The sequence below is a fragment of the Carcharodon carcharias genome, chromosome 5 (assembly GCF_017639515.1).
Source record: "Carcharodon carcharias isolate sCarCar2 chromosome 5, sCarCar2.pri, whole genome shotgun sequence".
NCBI lineage: Eukaryota > Metazoa > Chordata > Chondrichthyes > Lamniformes > Lamnidae > Carcharodon > Carcharodon carcharias.
The window spans coordinates 193,364,560-193,385,658 of record NC_054471.1 but is presented as its reverse complement, the minus strand read 5'-3'; the positions used below and the strand labels follow the sequence as shown (position 1 = coordinate 193,385,658).

At 45.4% G+C, this 21,099-nt stretch overlaps 1 protein-coding gene across 8 annotated transcripts in view; it reads left to right on the top strand.

Annotated features, from left to right (window-relative positions):
* Positions 1-20,379, top strand: part of dtnba (dystrobrevin, beta a) — a 464,573-nt gene extending 444,194 nt beyond the window's left edge. For 4 of the 8 annotated variants that reach the window (XM_041188316.1, XM_041188309.1, XM_041188312.1 and 1 more), the window contains 3 exons: positions 765-824; positions 18,682-18,717; positions 20,021-20,379. In XM_041188316.1, coding sequence (XP_041044250.1) covers positions 765-824; positions 18,682-18,686 — 65 coding nt within the window. In that variant the 3' untranslated portion in view covers positions 18,687-18,717; positions 20,021-20,379. Of the gene's footprint in view, positions 1-764; positions 825-18,681; positions 18,722-20,020 lie in introns of all 8 variants that reach the window. The other 4 variants (XM_041188318.1, XM_041188314.1, XM_041188315.1 and 1 more) reach the window with 3 other exon arrangements.
* Positions 20,380-21,099: the final 720 nt, after the last annotated feature.

Sequence of the window (21,099 nt, the reverse complement as noted above, 5' to 3'; positions counted from 1 at the left end):
CATTACCACCCGTCCACCTCTTGTAATAGTTGCAATGTTCCTGAAATTGGTGTTGGCCAAAATCCAAGTTTTAATCGTTTCAGTTCTCTCTCCCCCACTGTTGCACCATTCCTCCAAAAAGTAGAGTATCCAACCAAACCGACACTGGAATTTTTATTATTTAAACTTTGCATGCTTGTCAACGCAATAACTAAACTGCGTTACATTAGACTCCTCAGAGTAAGTTATGAAAAGTGGGATAAACCTCCATCTTTGGGATGAAAGCTTGTTGTTGTTACTGTTTGTGGTACAATATCCAAACTAGATTAATCATACTGTGCACACTCGGCGTTGCTATAGAAACGCTACGTGGATTGTTGGCCAAGTTCTAACACATACTGTAAACCTTTCAGTACTACATGACATAGTGGGAAATATCCTCAGTTCCTTTGGTGTAGCGCAATAGTAAATGCGTTCGTTTCAAAACATTGTTACGACTGAGCTCCATCTACCACAGAAGAGGATATTTTCTCCACTGCTCCACAAACTGTTGCTGAATCAATGTTGAGAAATGCTTAACTTTAGCTTAAAAACTTTGCCAATTTTAACGGTTTTATTAAACAACTTAAAAGTATCTCAGCGCAGAACCTATTTGAAGAAATAGACGAATTGCTGCCCTGCCTTTGATCACTTGGCTCCCTGTTCAATATGACTAAGCAGGGCTGTTTTCACTGTATTGGCAACTTGCGCAAAGCACTGTCATTTACCAGGCCTATTTCTTTCAGCAGACGAAGGCTGTGAGGATGAGGAAGAAGCAGACAAACTGCAGAACGGAAAAGAAAGGAGTAAGTACATTAAAACTATAGAGTTGGTCCGTGCTTGAAGCTCTTGCATGAATAACTGTTTTTAAAATGTTTTATTCACTTGGTGTTATGTGGAAATGTTGACATTCAAGAAATGAAACCAGTCTGCACTAATGAACAGGCACCGGCAGGGGAAAGATGAATAATGCCTAATCATATCTGGGTGGCTTGGCTGAAACCAAGAGAAATTATCAGCACAGAAAGAGGCCATCCAGCCAATCTCATCTGTGCCAACTCGTTGCTGGAGCCTAAATGCAAAAGACAAATGCCGAAGTGTTTGTACCCATCTTCAATCAGAAGTACTGAGTTGGATCATCCTCCTGAGGTCCCTGTATCAAATGAATGAATGAATGAAAAAATAACCAAATTAATCCTTCTTTGTTTTATTCCCATAATATGATGGGCGGAATTTTCCATGCCCACTGGCGTCGGGTGTGGTTGGTGGCGTGAGCAGGCAATATGGCGAGAAGGCCAACATTGGTTTTGCAATGTCATGACACCAGTTTGCGAACGTCCGCTCAGCCCATCGATGGCGGGCTGTGTTTCTGTCATCGGACATCAGGAACCTCATTGTAATACCCTCTGCCTAGCACTATAAGGCCAGCCCATGGGAATCATTCCCCCGCAAAGCCGGATCGTCCGCCCACATTGGTATGATTGCACACTGACGTGATACACAACAGCATATATAGGCCTGCACTTGGCGGGTTGCACTTTGAGGGGAACTCGGAGGTGAGTACACAGTAACACTGCGGAGTGCTCACCCCGGTCACCTGTTGGACTTTAAGGTTGAGGCAAGTTGGGGGTTGGGGGTGCGTAAGGGCTGCCCAGCAGTTGAAGGTAATGCACAAGCGCGTGCTGGATATGGGGGAGGTAAGTGGCCACGCATTTGGGAAACCCTGTATGAAGTGACCATTCCTCCGCAGCCGAGACAGTTCAGGTGCAGCCACGTTGACGTGCGTGGAGTCGGGCATCTAGCTTATCTGCCCCCTCAAGCAACAAAATGCAAAATGCCGTGAAATTGCCAGGAAGTGCTTCAGAGCTTTTCACCCCTCGGACACAGATTGCAAAGTCATGAGCATTCTGGTGGACTGCAGAACAGCTGGATGACGGGCACGTTGTACGATCTCCTCGCTGAAGCTGGCCGTGGAGCAGTCGCTGCTGGAGACGCTCACAGCCACTTGCAATGTCATCACCCCGGTTTAGATAGTCTCCCCCATGGTTCAAGCTAACAGTGCAGCCTTGCAGTGTTGGTTAGGAGAATGCCCGTGCCTGAGCTGAGAGCACAGCCTGCAGTCCATTGGGCAAGGCTGCTGCCAATCGGTCAGGTGGAGTGGGGCAGAGGTGGTTGAGGTGTCGGGCAGCACACTAAACTCCAGCCATCCAAGTGGTGGCCGGCACTGTCGGGATGCGTTAAGGGGCCTCCAGATTTAATCAGGAGAGTTCTCAGTATACCCAAGGTAACCCACACTCTCTTTCATCCTGCAGCATGAATACTTCAGGAGCATGGAGCCTGGTGAACTAGCTGTATGACTTGTGGCGTACAGAGAACAGAGAGCAGCAGAGGCACCTGACTGTGCAGAGGGAGGAGCAGCACCCTCAGGAACAAGGGGTGGCTGGGGCAAAGGCACACGCTGCTGAAATCCACAGCGAGCTGTCGTGGGTCAGCGCCCAGGGCGACCCAGGGTCTATAGACACCATCTTTCATTCCTGCAAATGACCAACAACCAGTGTCTCCAAAGACTGCACCTGTCTGGGGAACTGGTCAGTCACATCTGCCACTTACTGCAGGACTTGGCGCCAAGGGGACATGGAGGGCATCCGCTGCCAGTGGCTGTGAAAGTGACTGCAGTGCTCAATTTCTACATCAGTGGCTCCTTTCTGGGCTCCACAGGTGACCTCTGTGGGATTTCACAATCCACCACCCACAAATGCATCCATGAGGTCACAGATGCCATCTTCACAAGGGGCGCAGAACTTTGTCCATTTTGCCCAGGACCAGGAGAGCCAGGATCCAAGAGCGATTGGATTTGCCCAGATCGCGGGGTTCCCACAGGTGCAGGGTATGTTCGACTGCACTCATGTGGCGCTCAGGTCTCCATTGCAACATGGGGTCAATTATCTCAACCACAAGGGCTTCCTCTTGCTGAATGTTCAGCTGATGTCGGACCACCACAAACGTATCCTGCAGGTCGGCGCACAGTTTCCAGGAACTGTTCACGTCTCCTACGTTCTCAGTCGGTCACAGATCCCTGAATTCCAGGGTCCACAGAAGCTGCAGTGTTGGCTACTTGGGGACAAGGGTTACCTGCAGAGGACGTGGCTGATGACACCCGTGCAGCGGTCTCAGGCTGCAGCAGAGCGAAGATGCAACGAGGCTCCTGCTGCAACTCTCAACTTGGTGGAGCAAACCATCGGGATGCTGAAGATGAGGTTCCAGTGACTGAACAGGTCTGGTGGAGCCCTGCAATACAGTCCACAGAGGGTGTCACACATCGTCGCCACCTGCTGTGCCCTTTACAACCTGGCGCTGCAATGGGAAGAGGAGCTGGCTGAGGAGGAGGTGCAGGAGCTGGAGGTCTCCTCTGATGAGGAGGATGTCGACAGTACTGAGGGTGAGGAGGTCCTCGACAACAACGATGACAGCAATGAGGCCCCCGCAGGTGCACTCGGGAGGCCTTCATAGTTGCTAGATTTGTGGAGGATGATGACGACATGCAGTGAGGACACTCCATAGATTTTCTCACAGCCTCTGAGAATGTCTGACTCCTGTCTGACCGAGGGCAGCTCACTTGCAGGTCATATCATGGACACACGTCACGGAACTTAAAAAGCACCGATCCTTTGTCTGCCTTCAGCACCTGACCCTTCAGGAGCACAGCGTCACTGGTCACAGATGCTGAAGAAATGGGAGCCGGCCCCACTGCTGACAGCACACAGAGAGAATGAGGGAACTCTGTGACGCCTGCCCACGACATTCTGGCAGCAACGCCAAGCACCATCAAGGTGCAGGCATCAGTAATGTTTCCAGAGAGTGTGAGGCCGAACCATTACTTTGGTCTGAAAGCTGCATAGGGAAGAGGCCGTGGACTTTATCTTGCGTAGAAAAGTTCCACATCTGAGTGATATGACCACTGCTCATCAGAACAAGGCAGGAAGACATTCTTGGGACTTTATTTACAATAGTGAACATTATGTACAAGCGATTTTCACCCGTCCCCAATCTGTGCACCTACATCTTAACCTTCCTAACTCTGCCGCTGCGTCTTGGTGCTCCCTGGACATCCACAGTGGAGGTGGAGGCAGCCTGCTGACTGCTACACCCTGTCTGTGATGAACTTGGTGGGCGTCCTCTAGAGGACCGAGACCTGGGGAGCCCCAGCCTGCTTTTGGGGTCCTGCCGTGTGCCAAATACCCTCCTCGGCCTGTCGAGCTGAGGCTGCTGCGTTTACAGGAAGAGGGGATTCGGAAGGGGCCGGATGCTCCTGGAGTCACCTGGATAGATGGCCCTGGGGGGCGGGGGGAGTACACCTGCTGATTCTCTTCCCTATGGGTGCCCAAGGACCCCTCGCTGATTCCTCAAGGAGAAGAGGTAGCTTAGCTGGAGCGAGATCGAGCTGCCCTGCACCCCTCTCACCTGCACGCTGTTGCAGGCCAACTGGGGCTTCTGCAATAGAGATTAGGCAGTGCAGGTGCAAAGGCCTGGACCAAGGTCTCCATGGCAGCCACCATCCCTCCAATGTTGACCTTAGTGTGTTGTCATGCCAGCGCTATCACCTCAGCCTGAAGGGGGACAGACTCCTCCACCGTGCCTTACAATCTGAGGAGTGCAGCGGACATCCCTTCCTGATGTTCCCGAGCTCGCCTTTGCAGCTCCAGCAGCTGTGACATGACCCAGTTCAGAGGCTCGTCATCTGATACTTACCAAGCAAAGCTCTGGTCCTGAGCAGTCCTCCGAGTGCCGGGGACCTGGGAAGTCCCTGCTGCCACCTGCCCTGGATCAGACAGTGCGATGCGCTCACCAGATTGTGATCCCGAGGCTATTCTAAAGCTGGGTCCCACCGAGGTGTGTGTCTCTGCGCTGGTGGAGGGTGTGGGTGACGCTGTGACGGGACTTCAGGGAAGGGTCTCTGTATTCCTCTTCCAAGCTTCCCTCAAGGATTGATTGGAGGCCCTGGATCATGGACTCTGTCGGCTGTTTCCCAGATGTGCCTGTGAAAGCAAGGGGAGATAATTAGTGCGCGGCAGTGGCCTGTGAAACAGGACACGTCACTCACAGCATGGTTGTCTGATGGATGTTGCACTGCTGGATCCTCACTTGGTAGAGCAGCACTGACCTCACTGTCAGCACAGGACGAGTCCCGGTCATCGCCGGACAGCTGGATGGCTCTGTTTTCAAAGTCCATGAGGATCCTGATTTCAGGCATTCCTGAAGTGGTCTGTGACCTCTCCCTCTTGTTGTGTGTCAGCTTGTCCTGCATGAATAGAGATGGAGAGAGTGTAAGCAGGACACCTGCCAGGCCAGATGAAAAGTATGCCTGGCATCTGTGGGTGGTGAGTGGTCCCATGGACGGGTTGAGGACAATGAAGGCGTGTGTGAGAGAGTGAATGGTGATGTCCCATGAACTGGCAGTGAGTGAGGTTCCTGTGGGTGTGTGATGGGTTTGAGAGTGTGAGATTTGAGAGCGATGAGAAGAGTGACTTACCCTGGCAGAATGGAGCACACCATTCATTCTGTAGCGGCGCTGGGTGGCTGTCCTCTTTTGCAGGGCATTAGCGCCGACCACCGCTTCCCCTCCTGCGGCCAGAGTGGGGGGGGGGGTCAAGGAAATCACGGCGGAACGTCACAGTATCCAAAGGACGCTCAAGAGAGGCATCACTAAACCGGGTGGTGGCGGCGGGTGGTGGCGGCGGGTGGGGGGGGGGGGGTTGCTGAAGTCTTTTTGCCTTTCGGGGCCATGTCTTCCATGTGGCAGTTGTGGGCTGGAAACACTGAGATATGTGCTGCCCAATGTGATGAAGCAGCAAGGTGATGGCTCACATCAGCTCACCTGCCATGGAAACCAGCCGGGATTGCGTAATTAATGCGGCTGGTTTGGGATGACACGGCGTGAGAAGCAGTCATAGCGGCTGGTGAATAAAACGTCGTTTTACCCACCCGCTACCACACTTAATGCAAATCTGGGACTACTCCACCCAATGTTGCTCCACTTCAAATGTTGATCAAATTTTTCTTCAAGGATGCAATGGTCTTTATCCCTACTGACCTCTGTGGTAAAATATTCCTTCCTTTTACACTCTGTGTGAAGAATTTTCAACCAAATGCTGTCCACACACTTCAAGACAATTTTGTGTGGATGACTCTTTTTCATTGACTTCCCAATTAGACTAAATATATGAACCGTCAAAATTCATAATTTCAAAAGAAAATAAATCTCCCCTTAATCTTACCTGTGTTGGTAGAAATAGACCCAAATCTCTCCTTATATAAAAAATTTCTTCTCTCTGGTATGTTCTTTCTACAAACTCTATGGCTTCTGGGCTGCAGACGGCACACAAGAGACAAGCTGTGGCCTAAATATTTCTTTTAGAAATGTGTGACCTTTTTGAACTTGTATTCCAAACCCCTATTTATAAGCCACAAAATGCTATTGAATATTATCGTGGCCTGATTCACATTTTCTAGAAATGTATAGTGTCACACCTACTTTTCGGACCTAAAACTGATGCCGAGGGATTCACTGTGGCTGGTGGTGTGTGTGCACCCTTGTTCCACACCAGGACTGTGCTGTTTGCCATATTGGTTTGAGCTGCCATTTGCAGACATCGGCTTATGAGCAGGAATGATTCAGGAAGTTTGTCATAACGTTTAACCCATCCTGGCTGTAGGATTCTTTTGTGAAATTGCTCTGTCCCGGTGCCTGACTCAAACGTCCTCAAGCAATATATATATAAAAACAAAAAAACTGCGGATGCTGAAAATCCAAAACAAAAACAGAATTACCTGGAAAAACTCAGCAGGTCTGGCAGCATCGGCGGAGAAGAAAAGAGTTGACGTTTCGAGTCCTCATGATCCTTCAACAGAACGGATGTTTGACTGTTTGAGAGGACTCTTGCAGTACCCCATAACCATGGGCATAATTTAAGGGTCCCTGACAGCAGGTTTGAATTCCAGAAAGCAGAAATTTTATTCAAACAACTCGCTTCATATTTGAATGACTGACAATCAGATTAATCAAGAATTGCCCCTTTGTAATCCCTCAAGCCTTTCACATTTGCTCACACATCTGTCCTGGTACTCCAACGTCGTATTCCCATGAAGTGTATCCCCAGTAGCCAAGCTTAGAAGGTTGCTGAACTTCCATTAATGACACTTCGGAGACTGTGTGGATGAACTCAAGCTGCTCTGGGCTGCTCTGAGTGTCCAGTGACCTAAAGCAGGCAGTCTAATCCAGCTGGTGTGTGAGGAGAGAGGCCCTGGAGGGATTTGAAAACAAAGATGGGAATCTTAAAGTAGAGGTGTTACTTGACCAGGAGCCAGTTCAGATCAGCGAGCAAAGGGGGAATGGGTGAGTGGGACTGGGTGTGAGTTAGGACATAGGCAGCGGGGTTTTGCACAGCCTCAAGTTTGTGGAGCATAGAACATGGGAGGCCCACCAGTGGCGTGTTGGAATAACTAAATCTAGCAATACTGAAGACAAGGCTGACGGTTTCAATAGTACATAAACTGAGCCAGGGACAGAAACAGTAGGAACACAGGTTGTTTTGGTGGCAATAGCAGAACTGCTTTGTAATAGACAAAGCAATCAGTTTTAAGCAGTTGCGGGTATCATTGGTTATTTTGTAAAGTTTCACTGGATTGACCCACGCTGTAATCCCTCGTGTTCAGAAATGTCAATGTGTCTTTCTGCTCCATCTAATTCTGCAGCATTGAAATCTTCTCCCCCCAATAGAATTTGAACCCTCCTGAATTTCTTAAAAGTTTTTTCAACATCATTTTTAGAACCTTCCCTGAAATCTCTGAGTAAGCACTGCATTCTCAGTGGGAATCTCGTGACTGAGCAAGAGGCAATCTGTCCAATCTGATTTCCACAGAAACCTGCCTTGTTCCAGAGTGACAGGGTGTTCCAGCTGGTCCACTTGTCCACATGCTTCTCAATGACCAGAAGTTCCCCATTCGACACCGGGTCTGGATCAATGGAGATTATTTCAGCTGAAAGAGGCTTGCACTCAAATTGTGCTTGTATGTTTTATATTTATGTTAATTGAGGGCCATCTTTGTCTTTCTGACAAGGTGACATGTTCTGGTGGACCCCTTGGAGCCTGTTCATTGACCTCTTGTTTGTCACATTAAGAGTCTAGGGTCAGGTAGAAGTAAGAAGGGAAAAAGGCTACGGTGGGGAGAATTTTCTGCCTGTCAGGCAAGCCGATCAGGAGCAGCGCAGAGCCGATTGGCTGCGCGCCGCCATTTTATGTGGGTGGGCCAATTAAGGCCCGCCCGGCAAGTTCAGCGTGGGCAGGGGGAGGAGGGAGAGTCGGGGGCCTGCGCTCTTTCGTGTGCATGCGCGCAAAAGAGTGCGGAAATCTCCCCGAGGCACGGAGCTGCCTCAGGGTTCAGGTTGAAATTTTTAAACAAAGACAGATAAAAATGACCTACACATGTCCCCATCCTGTGACAGTGTCACATCAGCTGGGAAATGTGATTTCCAAGAATTTCTAAGTACCACAAGTTGCCACTCAAAAGGTCATAATGCGTCTGTGAGCAACCTCAGCATAACTAATGGTGAGCACTGCTCCTTTGCCACTTACCACAAAATCTTGGCCAATTAATGAAAAATCTGGTTTAGAATAAGCAAATTAGAGTTTTTAGATAAGGTACACTTGGACTGGTGGTTTAACTAATGCGGAGCAGTGTTAAAGTAGATAGGATGTCATTTAAATTCTAAAAGGATTGCAAAGAGAAAGGGCTCCAGTCATATGGTTTGGTAATACAGGTTCAGAATTTACTATAGCCAAACAAGCAGCCTTACCCATTTAATTTTCTGATCTTACACACTGAATGTTGCTATAATTTAGACTGAAATGAACAAATCCCAACATTCTGTGGTGAGTTTAGTCCATATCTGTTAAGTACAGGAACTTCATGATGTTCAATTCATTTAAATGGAGAGCCAGATTCACCAGAATTAATTACTTTATTTAATGAACCCTCCAGGAAACCTCATCCTGTCCGTGGATGAGGTGTCCTGAAAAACGTGAAGGCCGCTTGGGGTCTGCGCCTGCCCCACCCCCCGCCAACCTTAAGGTTGAACAGGCAGCATTGATAAGTGCTTTAATTGTTTTTTTAATGGGCCATTGACAGTTCAGCGGGTACACAGCTGCCCCCGGTGTGCGCCTGCCGAAGGTAATATCTAAATGGTGCACGCTGATGTCGGGACACACGCCCCCGCATGCTGACATCCAAATTCTGGCCACTGTGAGTATCGTTCATTCTCACCCCATGATCTCCTGTAAATCTACCTGGTGGGGAAGGGGCATACAGATGGTTTCTGGATTCTCCGGTTGCCGACTGTTGCCTCATTTTTTGTGTGAAGGTAAAAGCAAGGTCTTTTAGTTTGTGTTTAGGTCTCTAGTCTCTTTTTCTTAAAAATAGCTTGTTAAGTATGAGATTGTTACATGTGTAAAAAAAATTAATTACTGTCGTGTAAAGAGTGGGGGATTCTTCAAGTGTGAAGAGCAGGGATACTGGAGTAATTAATTAAATAAAATATGATAGTGATGACAGGATGGGTGATGTGTTGCTGCTGCAGCATGTGGGCACTGCTGGACACCTAGGTGATCCAGAGTGAACTCATCTGTACTAAGCGTTTGCAGCTCGAGCAACTTCGGATCTGAGTTGAGGAGCTGGAGTCCGAGCTGCAGACATTGCGCCACATCAGGGAGGGGGGAACGTTACCTGGACACTTTGCTGCAGGAGGCGATCACACCCTCAGATTAGGTAATTCAAATTTGGTCTGTGATCGGGGCAGGAGGGTGTGACTGCAGCTGAGGCAGGTATGGGGACCCGGGGGTAGCGTTTGAGGAGCCTTGACCCCTGCAATTGTCTACTGGATACGAAGTTCTTGCGAGCTGTGTGGACAAGAGCAGAGACTGCAGGGAGGATGAGCGAACTGACCATAGAGCTATTCAAATAGGGGGAGGTAGTAGGGACGTAGTAGTGGTAGAGGTCAGAATAATTAGGTGCAAAATTAGTACAAAAGATAAGACTCAAGCATTTGCAACAATCTTCAGCCAGAAGTGACGAGTGGATGATCCATCTCAGCCTCCTCTGGAGGTCCCCAGCATCACAGATGCCAGTCTTCAGCCAAATCGATTCACTCCATGTGATGTCAAGAAACAGGTGAAGGCACTGGATACTGCAAAGTCTATGGGCCCTGACAATATTCTGGCAATAGTACTGAAGGTTTGTGCTCCAGAACTTGCTGTGCCCCTAGCAAAGCTGTTCCAGTGCAGCTACAATACTGGCATCTACCCAGCAATGTGGAAAATTGCCCAGGTATATCCTGTACAGAAAAAGCAGGACAAATCCAACCCGGCCAATTACCGCCCCATCAGTCTACTCTCGATCATCTGTGAAGTGATGGAAGGGGTCAGCAACAGTGCTATCAATCGGCACTTGCTTAGCAATAACCTGCTCACTGACGCCCACTTTGCGTGCTGCCAGGGCCATTCAGCTCCTGACCTCATTACAGCCTTGGTTCAAACGTGGACAAAAAAGCTGAACTTTCCAGAGGTGAGGTGAGAGTGACTGCCCTTGGCATCAAGGCAGCATTTGACTGAGTGTGGCATCAAGGAGCCCTAGCAAAACTGGAGTTAATGGGAATCAGGGGGAAAACTCTCCACTGGTTGGAGTCATACCTGGCACAAAGGAAGATGGCTGTGGTTGGTGGAAGTCAGTCATCTCAGTTCCAGGACATCACTGCAGGAGTTCCTCAGGGTAGTGTCCTCAGTTCAACCATCTTCAGCTGCTTCATCAATGACCTTCCTTCCATCATAAGGTCAGAAGTGGGGATGTTCACTGATGATTGCACAATGTTCAGCACCATTTGTGACTCCTCAGTTACTGAAGCAGTCCATGTCCAAGTACAGCAAGACCTGGACAATATCCAGGCTTAGGCTGACAAGTGGCAAGTAACTTTCGTGCCATACAAGTGTCAGGCAATGACCATCTCTAACAAGAGAGAATCCAGCCATCACCCCTTGATATTCAATGGCCTTACCATCACTGAATCCCCCACTATCAACAGCCTGAGGGTTACCATTGACCAGAAACTGAACTGGACTAGCCATAAAAATACTATGGCTACAAGAGCAGGTCAGAGGCTAGGAATCCTGTGGTGAGTGACTCACCTTCCGACTTCCCAAAGCCTGTCCACCATCTACAAGGCACAAGTCAGGAGTGTGATGGAATACTCCCCACTTGCCTGGATGAGTGCGTCTCCCACAACACTCAAGAAGCTTGACAGGATGAAGCAGCCCACTTGATTGGCACCAAATCCACAAACATCCACTCCCACCATCACCGACGCACAGTAGCAGCAGTGTGTACCATTTACAAGATGCACTGCAGGAATTCACCAAGGCTCCTTAGACAGCATCTTCCAAACCCACAACCTCTACCATCTAGAAGGACAAGGGCAGCAGATAGATGGGAACACCAACACCTGGAAGTTCCCCTCCAAGTCACTCACCATCCTGACTTAGAAATATATCGCCGCTCCTTCACTGTTGCTGGGTCAAGATCCTGGAACTCCCTCCCTAACTGCACTGTGGGTGTACCTACACCACATGGGCTGCAGCAGTTCAAGAAGGCAGCTCACCACCACCTTCTCAAGGGCAACTTGGGATGGGAAATAAATGCTGGCCCAGCCAGCGAAGCCCACATCTCATGAATGAAAAAAAAGATACTGTTCTCTGCAGCCATGCGTGTGATTCCCGAAGGCTCTGTTGCCTGCCCAATGCCAGGGTTAAGGACATCGCCTCAGGTCTAGAGAGGGAGTGGGAGGGGAAGGATCCAGTTGTCGTCGTCCCCCACGTTGGTACCAACGACGTTGATAGGACTAGAAAGGAGGCTCTGCTGAAAGAATTTGAACAGTTAGGAGCTAAAATGAAAGCAGAACCTCCAAGGTAATAATCTCGGGATTGCTACCTCAGCCATGGACAAACTGGCATAGGGTAAATTAAGACAGTGAGTTAAATGCGTGGCTTAAAGATTAGTGTGGGAGGAGTGGGTTTCAGTTCATGGGGCACCGGCACCAATACTGGGATAGAAGGGAGCTGTATCGGTGGGATGGGCTTCACTTGAACCATGCTGGGACCAGTGTTCTGGCAAAGCGAGTAATCAGGGCTGTAGAGAGAGCTTTAAATTAAATAGAGGGGGTGAAGGTTCTGGAGAGGGAATACCTAGGTTTACCAAGCAAAAGGTTATGGCAGCCTTGCAGGACAGCTATTTGGGTATTGATACCCAGAAAATGACTGGAAGAGACAGAGTGTACAAACATATGTACAAACATATAAAAAAGCGTCAAATGGGGAAAAAATGGTTAAAAAAAAGGCAAAATTAATGGCTCTTTACTTAAATGCGCGTGCTATTCGGAACAAAATAAATGAATTAACGGCACAAATAGAGATTAATGGGTATGAGCTTATAGACATTACGGAGTCATCGTTACAAGGAGATCAAAGCTGGGAACTAAATATTCAGAGGCATATGACTTTTAGGAGGACAGGGTGGTGGGGTAGCTTTGTTAGTATGAGATGGAATAAGTACAATGGCAACAAATGATCTTGGATCAGAAGATAGAGAAACCATATGGGAGGAGGTAAAAAGTAACAAGGGGAAGAAGACACTGGTGGGAGTAGTCTATAGGCCCTCAAAAAATAGCAATACTGCAGGACAGAGAATAAATTGGGAGATAATGAGGGCATGTAAAAAAAAAAGGCATTATATTAATCGAGAGTAACTTTAATCTTCACGTAGATTGGGAAAATCAAATTGGCAGAGGGAGCCAGGAGCAAAAATTCATAGAGTGTATTCAGGACAGTTTCCTAGAATATGTTGTGGATCCAACCAGGGATCAGGCTTTTTTTGAGCTGTATTGAGGCAGGTTTAGTAAATTATCTCAGAGTAAAAGATCTCCTAGGAAACAGTGACCATAACATGGTAGAATTTAGCATTCAGTTTGAGAGTGAGAAACTTGTGTCAGAAACAAGTATGCTAAACTTAAATAAGGGTAATTACAAAGGAATGAGGGCAGAGTTGGCTGGAGTGCACTGGGATAGGGAATTTAGCAGAAAAGACAGTTGATGAGCAATAGCAGACATTTAAGAAAACAGTTCATGACTCACAACAAAAATATATCCTAGTGAGGAAGAAGGATTCAAGGAAGGGGATAAACCAACCATGGTTAACCAAGAAAGTTAAGGATAGTATCAAATTGAAAGAAAAAATCATACAATGTGGCAAAGATTAGTGGTAACTCAGAGGATTGGGAAAGTTTTAAAAACAAACAAAAGATGACCAAAAAAAATAAAGAAGGAGAAAATAAATTTTGAGGGTAAACTAGCAAGTATTATAAAAATGGGCAGTAAGAGCTTCTTTAAGTATATAAAAAGGAAGAGAGAGGCCAAAGTGAACACAGACCCCTTACAGAATGAGGCTGGGGAAATAATAATGTGGAACCAGGAAACATCAGAGGAGGTGAATAAATACTTTGCTTCAATCTTCACGGTAGAAGACACTATTAGCATTCCAAAAATACTAAATAATCAAGGGGCAAAAGTTGGGGGTGGGGGAAGGAAATAAGTACAACAACAATCACCAGAGAAAAAATACTGGGGAAACTAATGGGGCTAAAGGCCAATAAGTCCCCTGGACCAGATGGGTTCCATCCTAGGATATTAAAGGGAGTAACTACAGAGATAGTGGATGCACTGGTAGTAATCTTCCAAGAATCCTTAGATTCTGCAAAAGTCCCAGAGGATTGGAAAACTGCCAATGTAACACCCTTATTCAAAAACGGATGAAGACAAAAAACAGGTAACTATAGGCCAGTTAACTTAACATCCGTCATTGGGAAAATATTAGTGAGTCTATTATAAAGGATATAATGGCAGAGCGTTTAGAAATGCATAATATAATTAAGCAGACTCAGCACAGCTTCAAGAAGGGGAAATCATGCTTGACCTGAAATTTATTAGACTTCTTTGAGGAAGCAACAAGCAGGATAGATAAAGGGGAACCAGTAGATGTAATTTATTTGGATTTCCAAAAGGTGTTCGATAAAGTACTGCACATAAGGCTACTTAATAAGATAAGAGCCCATAGTGTTGGGGGTAGTTTATTAGCATGGGGAGGGGATTGGTTAACTAATAGAAGACAGAGGTGGGATAAGAGGGACATTTTCAAGATGTCAACCTGTAACCAGTGGAGTGCCACAGGGATCAGTGCTTGAACCACAATTATTTACATTATATAGTAATGACTTGGATGAGGGAAGTGAATGTACTATCGCCAAGTTTGTGGATGACACAAAAATAGGTGGGGAGGCACAAGGGTGCCTTGTGAGGGTGACACAAGGAGTCTACAGAGGGATATAGACAGGTTAAGTGACTGGGCAAAAACTTAGCAGATGGAATATAATGTGGGAAAATGTGAGGTTATGCACTTTGGCAGGAAGAATAAAAGAGCTGAATATTATTTAAATGGAGAAATACTGAAGAAAGCTGCAGCACAGAGGGATTTGAGGGTCCTTGTGCATGAAACACAAAATGTTAGCATACAAGTTCAGCAGGTAGTAGGGAAGGCAAGTGGAATATTGGCCTTTATTTCAAAGGGAATGGAGTACAAAAATATCCAAGTCTTGCTAAAACTATACAAGCCACTTGTTAGACCACACCTAGAATACTGTGAATAGTTTTGGTCCCCTTATCTAAGGAAAGATATACTGGCATTGGAGGCAGTCCAGAGAAAGTTCACTAGGTTGATGCGAAGGTGTGGGGAGATTTTCTTGAGGAGAGGTTGAGTAGGTTGGGCCTGTACTCATCGGAGTTTAGAATAATGAGAGCCATAAGACGTAGGAGCAGAAGCAGGCCATTTGGCCCATCAAGCCTGCTCTGCCATTCAATGAGATCATGGTTGATCTGATAATCCTCAACTCCACTTTCCTGCCTTTTCCCCATAATCCATGATTCCCATACTGATTAAAAATCTGTCTATCTCAGCCTTGAATATGCTTAACAACCCAACATCTACAGCCCTCTGTGGTTAAGAATTCCACAGAATGATTATCCTCTGAGAGAAGAAATTGCTCCTTAGTTCTGTCTTGAATGAGTACCCCCTTACCCTGAGATTATGCCCTCTAGTCCCAGACTCTCCCACAAGGGAGCAACAACATCTCACTATCTACCCTGTTAAGCCCCTAAGAATCTTACATGTTTCAATAAGGTCACCACTCATTCTTCTAAACTGCAGTGAGTACTGGCCCAACCTACTCAATCTCTCCTCATAAGAAAATCCTTCAAGCCTGGGATCAACCTAGTGAACCTTCTCTGGACTGCTTCCAACGCCAGTATATCTTTCCTTAGATAAGGGGACCAAAACTGTTCACAGTATTCTAGGTGTGGTCTAACTAGTGCCTTGTATAGTTTTAGCAAAACTTGGATATTTTTATACTCCATTCCCTTTGAAATAAAGGCCAACATTCCATTGCTTTCCCTATTACCTGTTGAACTTGTATGTTAGCTTTTTGGGATTCATAAATGAGGGCCCCCAAATCCCTCTGTGCTGCAGCTTTCTACAGTCTTTCTCCATTTAAATAATATTCAGCTCCTCTGTTCTTCCTGCCAAAGTTAACATAACCTCACACTTTCCTACATTATATTCGATCTGCCACGTTTTTGCCCACTCACTTAACTTGTCTATGCCCCTCTTTAGCCCCTTTGTGTCATCCTCACCACTTGCCTTCCCACCTATTTTTGTATCATCCACAAACTTGGCGACCTTATTGAAACATACAAGATTCTTAGGGGGTTTGGCAGGGTCGATGCTGAGAGGTTGTTTCCCCTTGGGAGAGTCTAGGACCAGAGGACATAATCTCAGAGTAAGGGGTCACCCATTTACGCAGAGATGAGGAGGAATTTCTTCTCTGAGGGTAGTCAACCTCTAGAATTCTTTACCTCAGAGGGCTGTAGAGGCTGGGTCGTTAAGTATATTCAAGGCTGAGATAGACAGATTTTTAATCAATGAGAGAATCAAGGGTTATGGGGAAAAGGCGAGAAAGTGGAGTTGAGGATTATCAGATCAGCCATGATCTCACTGTATGGTGGAGTAGACTCGATGGGCCGAATGGCCTACTTCTGCTCTTACATCTGATCATCTTATCTTCCCCTGCAAGAAAGGACGGTGTGTGCAGCTGTCAGTCTTGATAACTGTTTTAGAGAGTGTGCCTATCATGGTAAATTATATGTGCAATATATGAGGCGTGGGAAAGTGAGAGTAGGAGGTATAATTTGTGTGAGTAGGAGGAGATGGAGGTGGAATGATGTCTGACAGTGATTGGGCGAAAGTGAAGGGAAACGGGCAAGGAGAACGTCATGAGCAATGAGGCTGCAAATGGTGCAGGCACAAGGAGAGAATAATTAAGGTGAGAGACAAGAATCTTATCTGGACAACTCTGGTGCAGTCGTTGAATGTTTTTCGATATTACAGCATGATCTGGGAGCTAAACTCTTTGTACTGACCTCTTCAGCTGCCTCTTCCCAATGGAGACCGAGTTTCTGCCTGGAGGGCCTCCTGATCGCCCTGGATAGAACAGGATCTCCATCCTTCTAAAACCATCCAAAGCAGTACCAGAGAACCCAAAGTTTCAGTCTTCAGGTCTCGCAACCATTCCTGTCTGCAGCTACAATGCAGTTCTCACTCAAGCAGTGTTAGCTACCTTTGAGTGGCATCAAAGAGGCCTGATTTCTCTCCCCCAAGCAGGTGCACAGCCAGAAGCCCAGGCTGGTAACACAGGCGCATGCCTGACCTGTTATAATGAGCTGCCAGCACCAGTTTCACAGTGTACCTGTACCTATGTGAGCAGACGCATGCAGCACACACCTCAGCCCCTGTGCTCTTGATCTAAGGGGCATTCAAATTTCTAAGTCTCTGTTCTTCCAGATATTTCAGCATCTTTTGATTGAGCGTATACTCCCTTTCTTTGTTTTCCTTTCAAAATGCATCATGTTACACTTCTTCACCTTAAATTATACTTACCATATAACCTTCCCATGATATCTTTTACAGTCTGCCCTAGTTTGCAAACCCCTATGCTCTTGTGTCATCAATAAATTTTGCTATGTTGTTCCTTATCACTTGTGCATATCAAGAACAAAATTGGACCCAGCATTGACATTCTGGGTATATCACTACCAATCCTGGACCTTTGGTTTTAATATCATATTAAAATGTACCATTACATTTCCTCTTCCACCAAATGCCTAAATTTTAGTAGCAACCCTGCTTGTCAAATGCCTCCTAAAATACATATATTACATTCCTTTTATATGGTAAGTTGGTTCTTAAAAATACTTTTAGACATGTGAAACAAATTTTGTCTTTATTAATTTTTTGTTGCAGTCCTTGACAATAGGTTCATAGAATCTTACAGCCTAAAGGGAGATGATTTGACCCATCCTGCCTGTGCCAGTTCTTTGAATAAGCTGCCCAATCGAGTCCTACCTTGCTTTTCAAGATTAGTCTTCTTCAAGTTATCTCATGCAGTTCCAAACATTCACTAATTTGACCCCAAATCATGTATTCTAAGAAATTGGCCAGTAATAGTTTATTCACCAAACCTGTTGGTTTATTACAAATTTTGTTTCCTAAAAACAAATTAGTTAAATTATATGAACATCACATACCTATTTATCCATAACTTCTTTACTTGTGTGACTACATCGCCGAGCTGGCCCAGAATCACAAATCCAAAGTGGTGCAAATATATTTTTCAGTGTAAATTCCTAATAGGAAATGTAATAATATCTAAAATTAAATAAGATCAACTTCTGATGTCCCTATTGATACCAGGCATGTGCATTTTTGATAGGCTCCATCATGGTATGTGTCCAGGCTGCTGATGCCTAAATATTGTTGGAACCTTTACTATTGTTTTATGTTGCTCAGTTCTCTTGATCATTAATTAGCTTGTTCCTTATATGATCTCACTTTATCAGAATTCCCAATTTATGTTCTCATAATGTGGTGCATTAGTGTAAGAGGCAGCCACAGAAGAGGTGAAAAGCATTAAAGGTGCAAACGGGCTACAAACTGAAGATGTTGTAGTAAATATTCTGAATGCCTACTTTCTCAGTATTCACAAGGGAAGACATGAGTTAACATGCTGTCTCCAAATAAAGATATCACAAATATCATCAATCACCACACCATAAATAGGGCAGGCTAAAAGGGTTCAAAACAAATAAATCCCCAAGGCTCGGTGGTATTTATTCAAGAGCAACAAGAGGTCATCTGCTTGAGATCTGAGCAGCTCTCTTTATAATATCACTTAAATGGGGATCAGCAGAAAAGTGTCAGTGATGACAATCTGTTTCAACAAGGTTGAACATGTGCCTTTATATTATTTGGGTCTGTAAATAACCTGCAACAAGGGAGATAAGATTTTCATGTAAACTGGAGCAGAGCTGGTCAGCTTCCTGAACAGGACAAGGAAATTTGTCTGAAAAAGAGAGAGCTTAACCATACAGAGTTTTGTCAACATCCTTTATCTTGTTACAGGTTAAAATGGAATATGGAAGGTGTAAAATAACTCAAGTAAGTAAGTTAATCATTGTCAACTTTCTCTATTTTTAATAACGTTAAGTTATAGTATATAAAATATTAAGATAATCATCAGTAATTAACTTCATTGGTTTGTGACCGAAAAAAGACTTCCAAACTAGCAAAGCTCCAGATGTTGTATTTTGGTTTTTATATATATGGAGATACAATTTCGATTTCAAGACATATTTTCAGACAGGCTTTGAACTTCACACATTTTCATCAACATTTTCTATATGATTTACGATAAGCCTGTATTGATATTATTCCACAGTTAATACAGAGGTTTGATCGCTCCTTGGCCAAATTTTGTCCTCTTTTCATATTTTCTGTCCTCCTTTGTTTGGTTCCTTATTGACCTGTGAATCCTTGGGTACCAGACACCTGCTGGTATCTTGCCCAATGACCACTATTCGTGCCTGAGCCTTCGAAATGACAGGCCCATGAATTCAACCGCAGTTTCTATTTTCCAAGCACTAACTGGCCTGCCTAACCCTCCAATAAGGAAGCATTCTGACTGAAGGTGCGCTGTCCACCACACTGGGAAGAAGAACACCAGACAGCCAGAGCCACAACTGAAACAGGCATTGGGCTCTTTGCATATGCAAAGAGCCGAATACTTGTTTGAGGCCTTGTTTCAAGACTGGTTCTCCTGAGGCAGACTATGCCAACACCGGTTGCAATGTAAAATCAGACCCAGCTCCCTTACAAGTTAAATTTTTCACATTTACTTGGCAGAACAGGGAGCCGGGAGAAGTGGGAATTCTGCGTTCAACTCATATTTAACAAAAGTTCACAACCGTACCGGTCCCTTGACCTGCTCTCCTCCCCCTGCCTCCTCAGCCTCCAATCCTAACACCCAATTGTCTCCTCACTCCAAGCTAACTCCCCCAATCCACAGCCACCGATCCTTCTCACCACTTCCCCCAGCCTGCTAATCTTTCCCCGGCCTCTGTTCCGGACACCCTACCCCCGCCCCCTCCACCCCGCACCGCTGAAGTGAATTCACCCCTTACCACCATCACCTCTGGCTGAGATCAACTAAGTCAGCGGAGAATGGGGACCTCATTTGGTGTAAAGAACTCAGGTACTCACTGGATAAGCTCAGAGCATTTGACACCGTTTCATGCTTTGAGATTTGTTTAACTGTCAAATGTCAGGTTTCTACCATCCTGGAAGACGATTCCATAATTGTAATAGTCCATGTTTACAATTGCAGTATTATTATATATCAAGTTAACTATTGACCAATGCTTTTTTTTTCTCGGCTTCTTCTCCCCATCATTATATATTGCAGGCACAGTGACTATACAAAGAAACCAATCATACTTGACTTTTGTTCATCCATTTGAACCACACTTCTTTCAGCTGTTGAAGACACCATTATGTGAATGTAAAAAGACAGCAAAAACTGCAACAGCCTTTTGCTGAAAAATAAACTCTCTTGTTCTGCTCATTGAAGGGCTTTGGCACAGGAACACATTCATATTTGTCTTCTAGATCTGTGCATGCTTTATTTCCATCTTGAGCAAACTCTTACTGTTTTCATCATTACAAATTTGTTGTAAGACTTGTGATATTGTTTTTTGTTATGTATAAAAATGAAAGCTTTGCCAACTCAGTGTTGGCAACTTAAGTAAATTAACTACTGAAACAGTGGTATTAATATTGTGTCCTTTGCTGCTATATTTTTCATATCTGTCCTCTGACAAATTATACTTTGAATTTGCCCTTTAACGCTTGGTATGCAAGATGGGTATTTTTTTTTTTAAATTTAAGAATGATGAGGACATATATTAAGGGAATTCTTTTGAGCATTACCTAAGCCAACTGGTGACATTAATTTCCTTAGCAGTGTTGCCCTCACCATCTCATAAGTTTTGAGTTTTGAATTCAAATCCATTTCTGTGAAAATGCTTCCTTCCATTGATGTCTTAATCCATCACTCAGTGAAAGTCAGCCCTAAGCATGAACCTTCCTGAATTCATTTGCTTCTGTGCTCAGAGACTGAGAGTGGAGGATGCAGAGTGCACAAGTGTCAGGCTTGGAAAGTGCTGAAATTGCTTGCAGTTCATGAGAAATTCTTTGCAATTGTCAAAACTAAATTAAGTGATTTGGACTCCAACCAGATAACAATAATAGCCAGACTACACCTTGAACAAAACATTTACTAAAATAGGATAGAGACTCAAAAGATCCTCTTATGGAGCAAGCAGTGGGGAAAGAGAAAATCAAACCAGATTGGAAATGGAGAAATTCTCTTGAAAAAAACATAAACAAATGTTGAAATGCCATTTGGACCATCAATTCCACTTCCGCAGACAGTCTACAGTCCTCTCTGTGTAGACTCTGTCCAACTGTTATAATCTATAAGAA